Source organism: Manis javanica, chromosome 6, assembly GCF_040802235.1.
Source record: "Manis javanica isolate MJ-LG chromosome 6, MJ_LKY, whole genome shotgun sequence".
Classification (NCBI taxonomy): domain Eukaryota; kingdom Metazoa; phylum Chordata; class Mammalia; order Pholidota; family Manidae; genus Manis; species Manis javanica.
Window position 1 is genome coordinate 96,903,007 of NC_133161.1, and position 13,298 is coordinate 96,916,304.

Here is a 13,298-nt window from a genome sequence, read left to right on the forward strand (position 1 = left end):
ACTGCATATAAATCACTTCCACATTTGAAGGGAGAGTTGTCTAATCTCAGGTTATTAACAAGGTACAACTTCGTTCATCCCTGATTCCATTAGCTGCACTTCTTGTTAGGGTTTCCTCTCCTTGACATCATCAGCTGTAGTCTCTGTGTGGGTCTGTAATGCTGACATGGGCGGAAGCAGAGGTGGAGCACTTACCTGGTTGCTTTCGAGCAGACAGGTCACTGGGTCCCCATTTCATGCCTTTGGTTCCTGGGGCTCCAGTTTTTCCTGGAGCCAGAGGGTTCTGCCAGGTCCTCACTGGCAGGGTGGTATGAGATTTGAGGATCTAGAGTTGGATCCTTTCAATGCCCATTCACAGTGTTTGTAAAGTCTCTACTTCTGCTCCCATTTTTCTTTGCCAGTGTCAGGTTTTGCAGTTAAACAATTAGTAAACTGTAAAAAAAAAACAAAAAAAACTATTTACAATAAACTCCAAAGTGAAATATACCAGTATCCCTAGGGCTAAGAGCTAAATAGATAACATCTAATTTGAATGGCCTTTTTTTCTGCTCGACTCACTCTCCTAATGTGCGTGTGTATGTTTCATTAATTGAATCAACCTTTGGCTTAGGACAGGGGCAACAAAAGGCCTCTTTTCGGTCTCCTAAAGTCTAGACTTTGAGTTCCTCAAGGACGTAGACAGTCCCTGATCACCCATTCATTCATCCAATTCCCCTTGCATGTAGTGAGAACACCCTTGTACCAGGCTCTGTGCTGTCCTGAGGATGACAGCCCAGCCGCCACAGAACTCTGTCGACTTTGCAAGACAGGTGTTAAACAATTACATAAATTGTTTTTTAGAATTATTTTCAAAACTGACAAAATAAGCACAGGGCACTGTTCCAGGGTCATCTGTCCTTGATGGTGGTACAGGGGATGGAGGATTGAAGGTTGTGGAAAAGTGGTGTGTTTCAAATGCACGGCACACCAACGTCTCCCAGTGAAGGAGAAGCGCATTCTTCTGAGGACAGCAAACCCCCTGCGAGTGCTGGGCTGTTGGAGGGCGTGGGGCAGAAGGAGGCAGGGCCAGATCCATTTTGCCTGTTTGTGTGAAAACAGTCTGAAACTGGTCATTAGAACTTTAGCCCAAAGAAAGCATGAAGTCACTAAAGCAAGGAAGTGCCCCAATCAGATGTTTCCTTCTTTTAAAACATTCTGTCACATCCTACAGTATGGGAGAATATATTCATAAATGACTGATCTGATAAAGGATTGACATCCAAAATATATAAAGAGCTCATGCACCTCAACAAACATAAAGCAAATAATCCAATTAAAAAATGGGCAGAGGATCTGAACAGACACTTCTCCAAAGAAGAAATTCAGATGGCCAACAGTCACATGAAAAGATTCTCCACATCACTAATCATCAGAGAAATGCAAATTGAAACCACAATGAGATATCACTTCACACCAGTGAGGATGGCTACCATCCAAAAGACAAACAACAACAAATGTTGGTGAGGATGTGGAGAAAGGGGAACCCTCCTACACTGCTGGTGGGAATGTAAATTAGTTCAACCATTGTGGAAAGCAGTATGTAGGTTCCTCAAAAAACTCAAAATAGAAATACCATTTGACCCAGGAATTCCACTCCTAGAAATTTACCCTAAGAATGCAGGAGCCCAGTTTGAAAAACACATATGCACCCATATGTTTGTCACAGCACTATTTGCAATAGCCAAGAAATAGAAGCAACCTAAATATCCATCAGTAGATGAATGGATAAAGAAGATGTGGTACATATACACAATGGAATATTATTCAGCCATAAGAAGAAAACAAATCTTACCATTTGCAACAACATGGATGGAGCTAGAGGATATTATGCTCAGTAAAATAATCCAGGCAGAAAAAGACAAGAATCAAATGACTTCACTCATCTGTGGAGTATAAGAACAAAGAAAAAAACTGAAGGAACAAAACAGCAGCAGACTCACAGAAACCAAGAATGGACTAACAGTTACCAAAGGGAAGGGGGCTGGGGAGGATGGGTGGGAAGTGAGGGATAAGGGGGTAAAAGGGGCATTATGGTTAGTACACATAATGTAGGGGGGGTGCTCGGGGAGGGCTGTGCAACACAGAGAAGACAAGTAGTGACTCTATAGCATCTTACTATGCTGATGGACAGTGACTGTAATGGGGTATGTGGTGTGGACTGGATGATGGGGGGAGTCTAGTAACCATAATGTTGCTCATGTAATTGTAGATTAATGATACCAAAAGCAAAAATACATGCTGTCTTTTGTAGAGAATGGGTTTGGGGCTTGGGTGAGTGGGGAGACCAGTCAGGGTCAGTTGAGATTGAGCAGGAGAGGGAGACTTGGGTCATGATAGAGGTTTAATGGTGAGAAGCAGATGGATTCTAGAACTATTAAAAGTTCCTGACTGGGAAACCTGCTCGTGAGAACCATTACCATGCTCAGGCTTTTGGGCAGAGGATCAAGAGTGAGGATGAAGACCCTGGTTCCTTTTGCACCATGTTTGGGGCTGTGAGAAGCCCCAGAGGATGCCAGCTTTGGACTTCAGATGAGAGTTCTGAGCTGTCACAGAAATTGGGGAATTGTCAATGTTTAGTTAGTAGTTGAGGCCATGGGTGGGAATACGGGCCCCTAGTGTGAATATAGGAAGGTCTGGGGACCTCCGGCATGGAAAAGGTAAGGGACGAAGATCCTGCAAATGAACTGAGCTGGGTCAGCCTGAGGAGCAGGCGGGAAGCACAGGGAAGGGCCTTGGGTGAAGGGGGTGCAGTTTCCTCACCATTGAGAAGCGAGGTAGCTGCCAGCATGGGTGGGGCCAGACCAGGATCTGAGTATGGGGATGTTGAATTCTGTCTCTCCTATTCACATCTGCCTGGACTAGAAGTGAGAACACAGGCTATGCACCCAGAATGCAAGCTTGCAACTATTTCTTACACAAACCCATTTGTCAGCAAAGCTTCAGATTTCACGGAGGTTTTGGATAGCGGATATCATATACCGCTTTCTTCTGGAATAAGACCATATTGATTGCTTTCATAGCAACTTTAAATTCAGAGGAAGATGTGTCTATAAAATCAGAATAAAGGCCTCTGAGCTGAAGTTGGGCAGGGATATACCATCAGCCATTTCCCTATCCCTGGCATCTCTCTGCACAAGTCCAGTTTTTGACATGGTTTCTCCATACTAATGTGCCGATGCTGTGACCAGTGACTACCATTTGGGGTGTTATTCTGCTGGCCATGTAAGGGACAGCTCTTCCTCCTGGGTCTCTCACCTGTGAGACTGGGTAACTCATCTGTGAGATGAGTTAGCGACATTTCCAGCAGTTTAACTCCAGATCCGGTTCCTCCGTGGCTGGGGTTGCTGATGAGTGGAGTGTATCTGAGGAAGCTTATAGGTTATTTCCTCAGAGGCTGGGGTAACAGAGCCTCACCCCTGCAGGCACCACACCAAATCTGGATTTCCTGAGAAGCGAAAAAAAATTTTTTTAGGTCCATGATTTTTACTCCTTGAAGTGAAATTTTAAAATCTAAATCAAATTATTCATGGCATAAAATAATGTTGCTTGCTGCATTTTTCCCATTTAATCAAAATCAGTATGATCCTCATGTAATTTGGCCTTTTATATGTTGGTTGCCCAAGCCAGGTATCTTGGTGGAGGTGGGGGTACGACACTCCTCTTGCGGGTAATGTCGCTGATTCCATTTGTTTGGGATACACGCTGAGTTGACCTCATTGGACTTTCCCCAGGAACCGATGCGCGTGCACGTGCTGGGCCATTATGCTGCTGCACCTGTGCAGTGTGAAGGTCAGTGCGCTTTTCTGATTATAAGAACCCGTCCATGTCATTCCATCATAAACCCACTCCACTCATAATGGAATGTGCCCGGCCCAGAGCCCTCTGTGGCTGCCCAGAACTTCTCCCCAGTGCAGCCCTGACATCTGAGACCCATCACCCGCCCTTCTCCCACCGCCTGCATCCACCTTATTCAAATGTGCTCCGTGTTGAGATGGTGTTCTTTGCATGTCAACTTGCTCTTGTGTGATGTGAATGTACCGTTGTCACAAGTGAATTTGTGCCTTGAAACAAATGGTCCTTTCAGAATCACAGCCAAGAGCTCCACTGGGCTCTTGCCTTACCTTAGGGTTGGTACAGACCCAAGGGAATTCCCTGGAACCCAGAGCAACCATTTCTCCTGCTGACCAGAGTTGCCAGTTCATTAGGGGGTTGCCTGTACATGGGCACTCTCCTGGGAAGGGCTTTCCCCCTGCAACCCTCAGGACTCCCTCCGAGTCACCCCTTTCCTGTATTTCCCAGCTTTGTCACTCTTGGTGATGGCCCTGGTTTATAGTAGTTACAACTCACATTAACTGGACGCTATGCATCCTGATTTTGTGAGTCCTCTCCACTCGCAGAGATCTGAAGAGGTAGGTATGACCACTTCCCACCTTATGTTTGAAGGAGCTGGGCATAGAGTGCTAAGACACTGCCCAGAGGCTCCCAGTGGGGAGGTGAGGCCTGCCTGTCTGGGGGGAAGACCTGTCCATGGGTCCATAGGCCCTACTGCAGCTCTGGGAATATGCACTCAGGTAATCTTTCAAGGAGGTTTTCTTTAAAATAAAGAAAGAAAGAAAATCTGGCATCTGTATAGCACTGTGCAAATGTACTAAGCATATCCACATGTGGGTTCAGCTTATCCCAGAAATAGCAGTGAGAATGAGAAGAACGAGCAGAACAAGGCCTGAGGTGCTAGGTGAGGGCCTCCAGGTGCATCATCTTGCAGGAGGGTGAGCAGCCCTCAAATTCAAGCCTTCTCGTCCACCTCAGGACATTGCTTCCAGATCACCTAGAGGGGTACTTTCTTAATTAGTAAGTCTAGGGTAGCACTTAGAGAATGACCATTTTATGTGTTGTATTCAGGAAGCATTAAATTAGTGGTTAATGTGTGCTGCCAACTGTCCAGGGACAATCTCAGGGCAGTAACTTCAAATGCCTTTGTCGTCTTAGACATCCAAGTTTGCTGTGCTGTCGGCAGAGGCTGCATTTCTCTAAGGCCACTCAGCTGCTCCACCCACTAGTTTTCCCCATTTGGGGAGGGCTTGGCTTTTGCTAAGAGATGCTCTCATCTGCCTACCTTCCCCTGGGACTTCCGAATTTCCTCTAGCTGTAAAGATACAGTGAGAAGTCTTTTTAAAATACCATGTAGTTCCTTTTGGGTGCGTTTAACATTCCGAGAGAATGCTCCCGCCTTTTCCTGTTTCCAGGACTGATGTCCTTGGAAAGTTAGGACTTCTCAGTCCTAGAGATTCTCAGCTCGTATGTGTCTTCAGATACAGGCTTTGCCTTGAAATAAAACTCCTTGAATCTAATAGCAAAGCTACATGATTCTAACAGGAGATTTTTTTTCTCAGGAGATTTTTTTCAGTGATCTAGGAAACACAATGGCTGAATAGTCAGTCTCCTAACATTTAATGTGAGCTCCCCACAATTAATAGGAGAGAGAAGACAGAGACCTTAACAATGCTCCAGAAGGACTTAGTTTGTGAAACAGGAGCGTAACGATGACACTGGCAGCTGAAGGGACAGAGCACAGCAGCCTTATTCCCAGTCTCAGTGCGAAACTTCTTGCCCTCAACTTTGCCACGATATAGGAAATCTTGCACACTGTAACTTTTGTGTTTTTTGCTGAAATCTTCAAAACTGAAAATGATTTCAAGGTGTCCTATACCTTTCTGTAATATTTTCCAAGAAGATTCACCATGCTCCAAAATATATCTGCAGCATTACTAACTGGACTTACAAAAATATCTGGAGATGAAGTAGGGATTACTTACATAAGTGACCACTTAATGTAGCTACACTTTCCATCTGGAATGATCCTCAGCAGATGAATGCTCATCTCTGGAAGAAGCCTAAACAAAGGGGAATTCAAGCCTAAACAAAAGCGAGTGGTTCTCAACCAGGGGTACATCTCAGGTCACCAAGTATAGTTTTGCATGTGAGGCTGGACACTTGCATTTGAAAAAAGTCTGGAGTGATTCTTAATATGCACCCCTGATGAGATCCACTGTCTAGTACTGATGGGACCTAAGCCTGTCTGTGTCTCTCTGAATAAGAGAATAGGAAATACATTTATAAAGATCTGCAGATCTTTGTGCTACAAAGAGGATCTTTTTGCTCAAACATAAGTTTCCTGAACCCTGTCAAAGATGCTTTTTGGAAAAACAAGCAAATGAATGTTAGGGCTCACATGTAATGAGGACTAGTATCTCTGTGTCTGTTGGGGCCCCCACGACATAACCACTGGTTGAGGGAGAGAGAAGTAACACGTTGAAGGAATGAGAAGGAAGTAGCACTGGGCCTTTTGTGTTCTTGCTTAAATCTTCCAAACTAAAAATGATCCCAAGGTTTCCTATACCTTATCCCCACCTTTCATGCTCTTGGAGGTGAACACTGGTATCTAGAGTATTTAGTAGCTGGAGAGGTGGACCCTTGGCCATCTGAATGCCCCTCCAGCTTTCCTAAATATCCCCTGTATCTGCATCTCACTTGTCAGTAATAGTATCATCCAGGCATAAATGGAAAAAGTCGTCAGAAGCCCTTAAATCCATACCACAATTTGTCTTCTTGACACCAAGAGAAAATTAGTACCATTAATTCTCTACATTTATTGATTTAGGAACTCAATCAAAAGGCTGGTTGCTCTTCCCCTCCATCCCCCAACCCTCTCTGTGCTCCTCCCCGCGCCACCATAGTTCTCAGGTTCCAATGTGTCTAAGCCACTGGGCTGCAATAACTATGTCCTAAAGAGAAAAGTACTAGATCTCCCTCACAAGCAGCCACAAAGTCAAGGCTTCACTGAGTTAGGGACCACCATGGCTTCCCCTCTAGCTCTTCTCCCATCACTGCCTTGAGTTCAGCCTTCCTGGGTGGTGAGAGAAACCATGTGCTCAGCATGGCTGAGGGGAAGCTGAGTCATGCCCTTGGCAGAGCCAGGGAACTCCCGCTGGGAGACCAGTAATAGCCTTGGGTGAACCTGGAAGGGGTCTGGTCTGACAAACAAGGCCTCCTTCAGGGACTGCTTGGCCTCTGCCCCACAGGTGATGGGCGCCCCGTCCCCTCCCTCAGAGCACAGATCGCCTGGGGAGCCTCCACTCTGCTGACACCTGGAGGGAAGCTCTGCTACCAATATTTTCCCAATAGGAAGCAGCAACCTCAGCACAGAAATAAAGCTGCCTGCTGACTTGCTCACAGCCTATCCCAATAGTTGCTCTGGGTGTCATCCTGACGCAGCAGTCCCTGAGGACCAGGCCACAGAGGCTCAACCCTTTCCGTCAGCCCTGTCCAGCAGGACCTGAGCCGCGTGCCACTGAATAACTTCTCAGTCTACTCTTTAGATGATGTCTTGTTTTGAATACTTAACCTTTCCTGTTCTTTCAAAGTAAGTGCTTTTATGAAAGGTCTGGACTGTCCTTTAAACATATATATATATATATATATGGGGATATATATATATATATATATATATTTTTTTTTTTTCTCACTTAAAGGGAAATGTATTTCTGGTCACTTCTGGACTCAACTTCAGAAAGGACCCAGGTAGAGGAAGGATGCTTTTGTGTGGAATTCAAAGATTGGTTTAAACGAGGACATGCACACTGCATAGCTGTTTTGCCCAGTTAGATGGTGGCAAAAAACGTGCATGTGTAGCTAACTGTTTGGAGTTTTGCTTATTCCAAGTATTGTGTAGTAGTTTTGTTTGGGCAAAGGAATGCCAGTGGTAGCGGCAGTCACAGATGAAAAGCCTCTCTTGCTTGGTAGTGCCAGATTTGGAGCCCAGCATTTCAATTTTCAGCAAGAACTAGAAGTCCCCTTGTGTTGCTCTTTACCCCCACATGCCCATTTGCACGGTGCAGAGTTCTCGGTGAGCATGGCATTGCTGTGTCCTGCTGGGCTCGCAGTGCAGCGCTGTGTGTCAGCAGATACGGTTCCTGATCTGCCTGCTTGCTGTGCTTTCTCCATGAAGTTTCTTGCTTTTCATGATTTGAAAAATGCCAGTGTTTTCAGGATTGTGGCTAAATATATACCACAACTGGATGTGTATTTGCTTTCCTCTCTTGCAGATTTTTTTCCTTTACAAAGTAGAAGTGAGATTCTGGAGTATTTTATTCTCCTTGAACATTTTAGACTGAGTTTGGTGTCTCTGGCCCTCATGAACTGCTACGAATTAGACCTCAGACCCTGAAATAAGGGCCCTGAGATGCAAACTCATGCTGGCTTGGATGTTTTAGATGGAGATATGAGCAGTCATTCATTATGCACCTGGCAGCTGTGTACTGAACACCTGCCACATACCAGCCACAGCTGAGGTGCTGGGGATACAGCCCATGAACAACAGACAAGCCCCTACCTCATGGAGATTTTATTGTAGTTGTGGTGGGAATGGGTGTCAGAAAATGAAAATCACAACTCAATATACAACTTGATGTCAGAAACTGGCAAGTCCTAAGAGAAAGGAGAGAGCAGGTGGAGAAGATAGGCCCTGGGGACACCTGTGTTCTCCTGCAAGGCCCCTGTATCCCCCTGTGGGCACAATCTCTGAAATTCTATGCTGTCTCTGAACTTGCATAAAAATATAGCCCAGAGGTCACCACCTCTACCATCCCTAATGTGGTTATTTTATTTGTCTGCCAGTGAGGTGTTTTATTTTGTTTTGTTTTGGGGGGGGGTTTGATTTTGTGATGACTTCATTTAAAAACATAATTTTATCTAAGAATTCAGAATCTTAGCTTCTCTTGAAAAAACTCAAAAGTGCTTCATCTCTGGGCCCACATTCTGCTTGTCAGCAAAGAGCAGGAGCTGAGCGAGGGGGTCCCTGTTAGCTCAGAGGGACATAGGACCTCCAGATTATCATTGTTTCCACTAGCTCACCTCCCGCTGGCCTTTGAAGGCCCCCCTTGCTTCAGTCTGTTTTGGCGCCAACCCTGCACTGCCCAGGACACTGATGCCTCTGGGACCCAGGACCCTTCCTTACTGGGTTTTTCTGTAGAGCTTCCTCCTTCCTCCTCTCCTGATCACTTTGTGTAGGTTTGACTCTCTTGAAGGCTGCAAGGCGCTGTCAGGTGCCAAGCAGTCACAGTCCCAGGCTAAGTCAGAGAAGCCATCTAGTCAAGGAATGAGCCCTCTCCCTTTGCAGTCGCAGATTGCTTTCATACAGCCTACCAGCTGGGGCAGAGGACTCAGCGCGACTCCCAACACCTCGTATATTTTCATTCATGACAGTCACCTGTCTAAATAACTAAGATGCTCTTGGGCTTATGGGCTCATTAACTCCTGCCTAATGAAATGCAAGCCCATTCTCTGGCTATTCATCTTTTGTCCCTTACATAATTCCACCCACCAAATCCTCCCCAGACGTTCCCTTCCCCAAAATGCATTAGTATAATTAGCTAAAGCACATGTTACTTTGGTCAGTTACCATTACTGGTAATTATTTCATTTCTCTATGGCTTTTCCGAGTTAAAGCTATTCATTACCTGACAGGTAGGGGTGTGGCCACAGTGACTGCAGGAGGCAGTGTCCTCTGAGCTGGCCCAGTGCTCCATAGGCCACATGCCATGGGGTCCTTGGCCCACATCCAGGGTGTCAGCGTTCAGGGGTCTGGTCTCAGCTGGTACCACCGAGGCTGCCTAGAATTCACTCATTTGACTCATACACAATTTCCCCAGATGACCATAACTGTCACAACCACATGTTTGCGAGCCCTCTAATCAACGTTTAAGTGTACTTTTTATTTAAACAGATAAACTTCCCTATGCTATAATGGGTAAAGAGTTCTTGGCTGGGGGATGCCTCCCCCTATTGCATGTGTCTTTCCTCATGTCAGAATCATGCCTCTGAGTGTCCTCCATGGCTTTTTGACCCAGTCAACATTCCCTTCAGTGAGGGACCTTCTGATCCTGGCTCACAGGCCTGTGCTCATTCTTTTTCATAGCTGCCTGGGGCTGCAATTGCCTACGTGGCTAGAACCAGCAGCTTTAGCATCAGCTGGGGCTGATAGATGCAGCCTGTCAGGCCCCCTCAGGAAATGCTAAATCAATATCTGCATTTCAATAAGATTCCCAGGAAATTGTGGGACTTCTATGTAGAGAAGCACTGGCTTGTATCACTGCCAGTATGTGCATGGCTCCCACTACTGCCCTAGGCCACCAACACTGACCTAGGCACCCCACCCCGCATTCCATAGCACCTCACAGCCTCTTCTGCAAAACTCTGAACACTGAATGGACATTCTCTGTTCATTGATTATGAGTTCCTACAGTCAAATGTTTACAGACCCACACATTTTGTGGTCTTAATCTTTGGTAGTCATTAAATTCAGTTCTAGGTAAAAATGCTAGAAAACCGTATCATCAGCAGTTGGCCATACTATAAAATTCCCATGCGAACTAAGTCATTCATCTTAAATATCTAAATGACCATTGGGGGAGAAGTAATCTTGCAGTGTAGTTTAACAGTGGATGAAGAATTAGTGGAAAAAAACCAGTGAAAGTCTCTAAAAGATTATTGTTAAGTCAAATAGATTGTTACTGTTAAGAGCAGACATGGGAGTCCAATAGCCAACTTAGGCTCCAGCTTTACTCCCAGCTATGTGACTTTGGGGAAGTCCTTTGGCCCAGTCGTTTGCAAGCCCACCTACTCAGTAGAATCAACTGTAGAGCATGGAAATAAGTTTCAGCTGCCAGTACAGACCCTGGTTCAGTAGCTTTCTGGTAAGACCCAGGCAACTGCATTAAAAAAAATCCTTAGGTCATTTTGATGCACAGATGGGTCTGGGAACCAATGGCAACTTCATGAAGCCCCTAACTCCTTTTTCCTCCAGTGATGATAGTAATAAAGCAACCTCACTGGTTTTTGAGAGAATTTAATGGTAGCATAAAGGGAAAAGCCCTGTCACATGCCTGACGCATAGTAGTTGCTCAACTTTGGTAGTGATGACAGCAGTGGTGATGGTGGCGGTGGTGGTAGTGGTGGTGGTGACGACACAGGCTGCACTTACACTCCGACTGGATATGCACAGATCTACATCCCTTTTCTAAAATAGGAGCTTTACTTAATAGATGGGTCTGTAAAGGAGCCCACTAACATGAACTGTTAGGATAGATACGATTATTTTATTGTGGATTCTGAAAGCTCTGCACAAGGCTTGACCCCGGCCTTTTAATAATGCTGTTTTGTGTTTAGTACTTCCAGTTTTCCATCATCTCTCTTCACGTTCCCTCCAATCCTAAGAGCTGTCACAGGGACTTAGCCTCCTTTGACAACTGAGGAAACAGACTTGAGTAGCATGGGGCTTAAAAGCTGCCCACTGAACAACCTGGAATGAGGTTCAGGATTTCGGACATTGGGTCTGTGTAGACTGACTGCTGTCCTTCTACCAAAAGCTCACATTAAAAGGAATTTTCTTCTTGATTGATTGCTAATGAATCTCCTCAGGTGTATTAACAATCATCTGGGAAGCCTTCGTTTCCTTGGTCAGCCGTTTAGTCTTATCTCCAGGTATTTTCAAATCTGAGGAGGCCAAACACAGAGTATTCTTTTCTTTTCCAATGGAGAATCAATGACCAGTGAGGGGAAAATAACAATGGTTCATTTAAGTGAAAAGTAACATAAATAGGTAAATGTTAGAGGAAAGAAAATGTGACATGATTCACTAAGCTTATATTTTATATTGTAGCATTTATATCAAGTTTTTCATGAATTCTCTCAGGTAATTAGTTTTATGAAGTATTGCCCAATGGCACTTTTCTACCTTCCCAGCCCTCTTGGAAATATCCAACATACTAGACTAGCAATCTTACTGGAATGTTATGTAAAGGAGTTTACAGAATGTACTAGAAAGCATACATATCAAAATCTGCTGACACCATACCTATGACATCAACAAAAAATCTCTGCATCCTGAACCAATGTTTTTCTTCAGGAGAAGTTTGGCCCTCCAGCACCCCTGGAACATGATCTTTGAAGGTGTGTGAGGAGCCAGTCACCCTCAGCCCCACCTCCGCTGAATTATCATCTCTTCTCCCCTTTCTTTCAGCACTGGTCCTACCTCCCAGAGAAATGGCCACTCTCGACTGCTTTGAAAACCACAGGACCAATTAATTGCACCTGTTACCTACCAAAACTCGTCTTCACTGTGGTCACTCATACCCCTAAGACCCTTAGTGTCAGCAGAAGAAGGGGTATTTAACAACTGTCTCTCGGATGACTTTTCATTCCTCACAGGGCTGCCCAATAGTGTCTCCATACATTGAGCCAAGAAACCCACTCCCCATTTCTTTACTGTATTCATGTATGAAAAAGTACAATTACTCAAGAAGGGGAGACACAATATCATAGTCAATCAAAACAATAAATTAAAAATTAGCACCCCGACTCTATATTATTTAAGAATTGGGGCATCTCAAGTTTAGTAGTTGTGCCAGTGGGATCCAAGCTGCTAATCCATTTAGATTGATTCCTCATCTGAAATCCTATCTCCCAGCAAAAGAATTTGAAGTAAAAACAACTGAGGAGTCAAATACTGTTCCACATGCTATACTACATGACCATATTTTGAGAACTTTAGTCCCCATTGCACAGAGCAAGATTTATTCAACAAATATGTATATGTACTATTTAACATATACTTCCATTTGTAGATGTATGTGGAGTTGCCTCTCTGGGCCAGATGCTATGCAGGGTACAGGGGATAAAATGCTGAGCCAAGCCAGGCCTGACTTTCCAGGCTTCTAGTGACGGATGAAAGTCACTCAGACCGTAACCAATACGAAGGAAGAGAACAGCTCTACAAGCACATGCAGGCAGGGAGCTTCACCTGGCCTGAGATCTAGGAAGTGCTCCTGAGGAAGGGACACTTACTTGGGAACTGAAATGTGAATTGTAGTTGATTAGGTAAGAGGAAATTTTCCCTTATTACAAAAATTAATGTCATCTGCTTCCAAGAAAACTGACCTCATTATGAAGAGGTATGAAAAATAAAACAAGCTAATCCTTTTTAGTCGGTCTTTTCTACAACCATGTAGGTAATTATGAAGTGTATTGCTCCTTACTGCACACCATCTCCTATTGTTAGATAGGTAAACTTTGACCTTTTTCTCTGGTCAATTGCTCTTCCAATTATTGCACACTTTAGTCGTAGTAAATATTTTGAAAGTCTTCTAGGAAATGAATAATGATGAGCTATTTGCTTTATCATACTAGTCAAAATAGAAAAT

General features: G+C 44.6%; 1 protein-coding gene across 4 annotated transcripts in view; it reads left to right on the forward strand.

Moving 5' to 3' along the window:
• Positions 1-13,298, forward strand: part of HECW1 (HECT, C2 and WW domain containing E3 ubiquitin protein ligase 1) — a 394,788-nt gene that overhangs the window by 133,101 nt on the left and 248,389 nt on the right. For 3 of the 4 annotated variants that reach the window (XM_073239079.1, XM_073239081.1, XM_073239082.1), the window contains exon 2: positions 3,771-3,828. The exons of the other annotated variant lie outside the window; for it this stretch is intronic. In XM_073239079.1, coding sequence (XP_073095180.1) covers positions 3,771-3,828 — 58 coding nt within the window. The remainder of the gene's footprint in view (positions 1-3,770; positions 3,829-13,298) is intronic. 4 annotated transcript variants of the gene reach the window in all.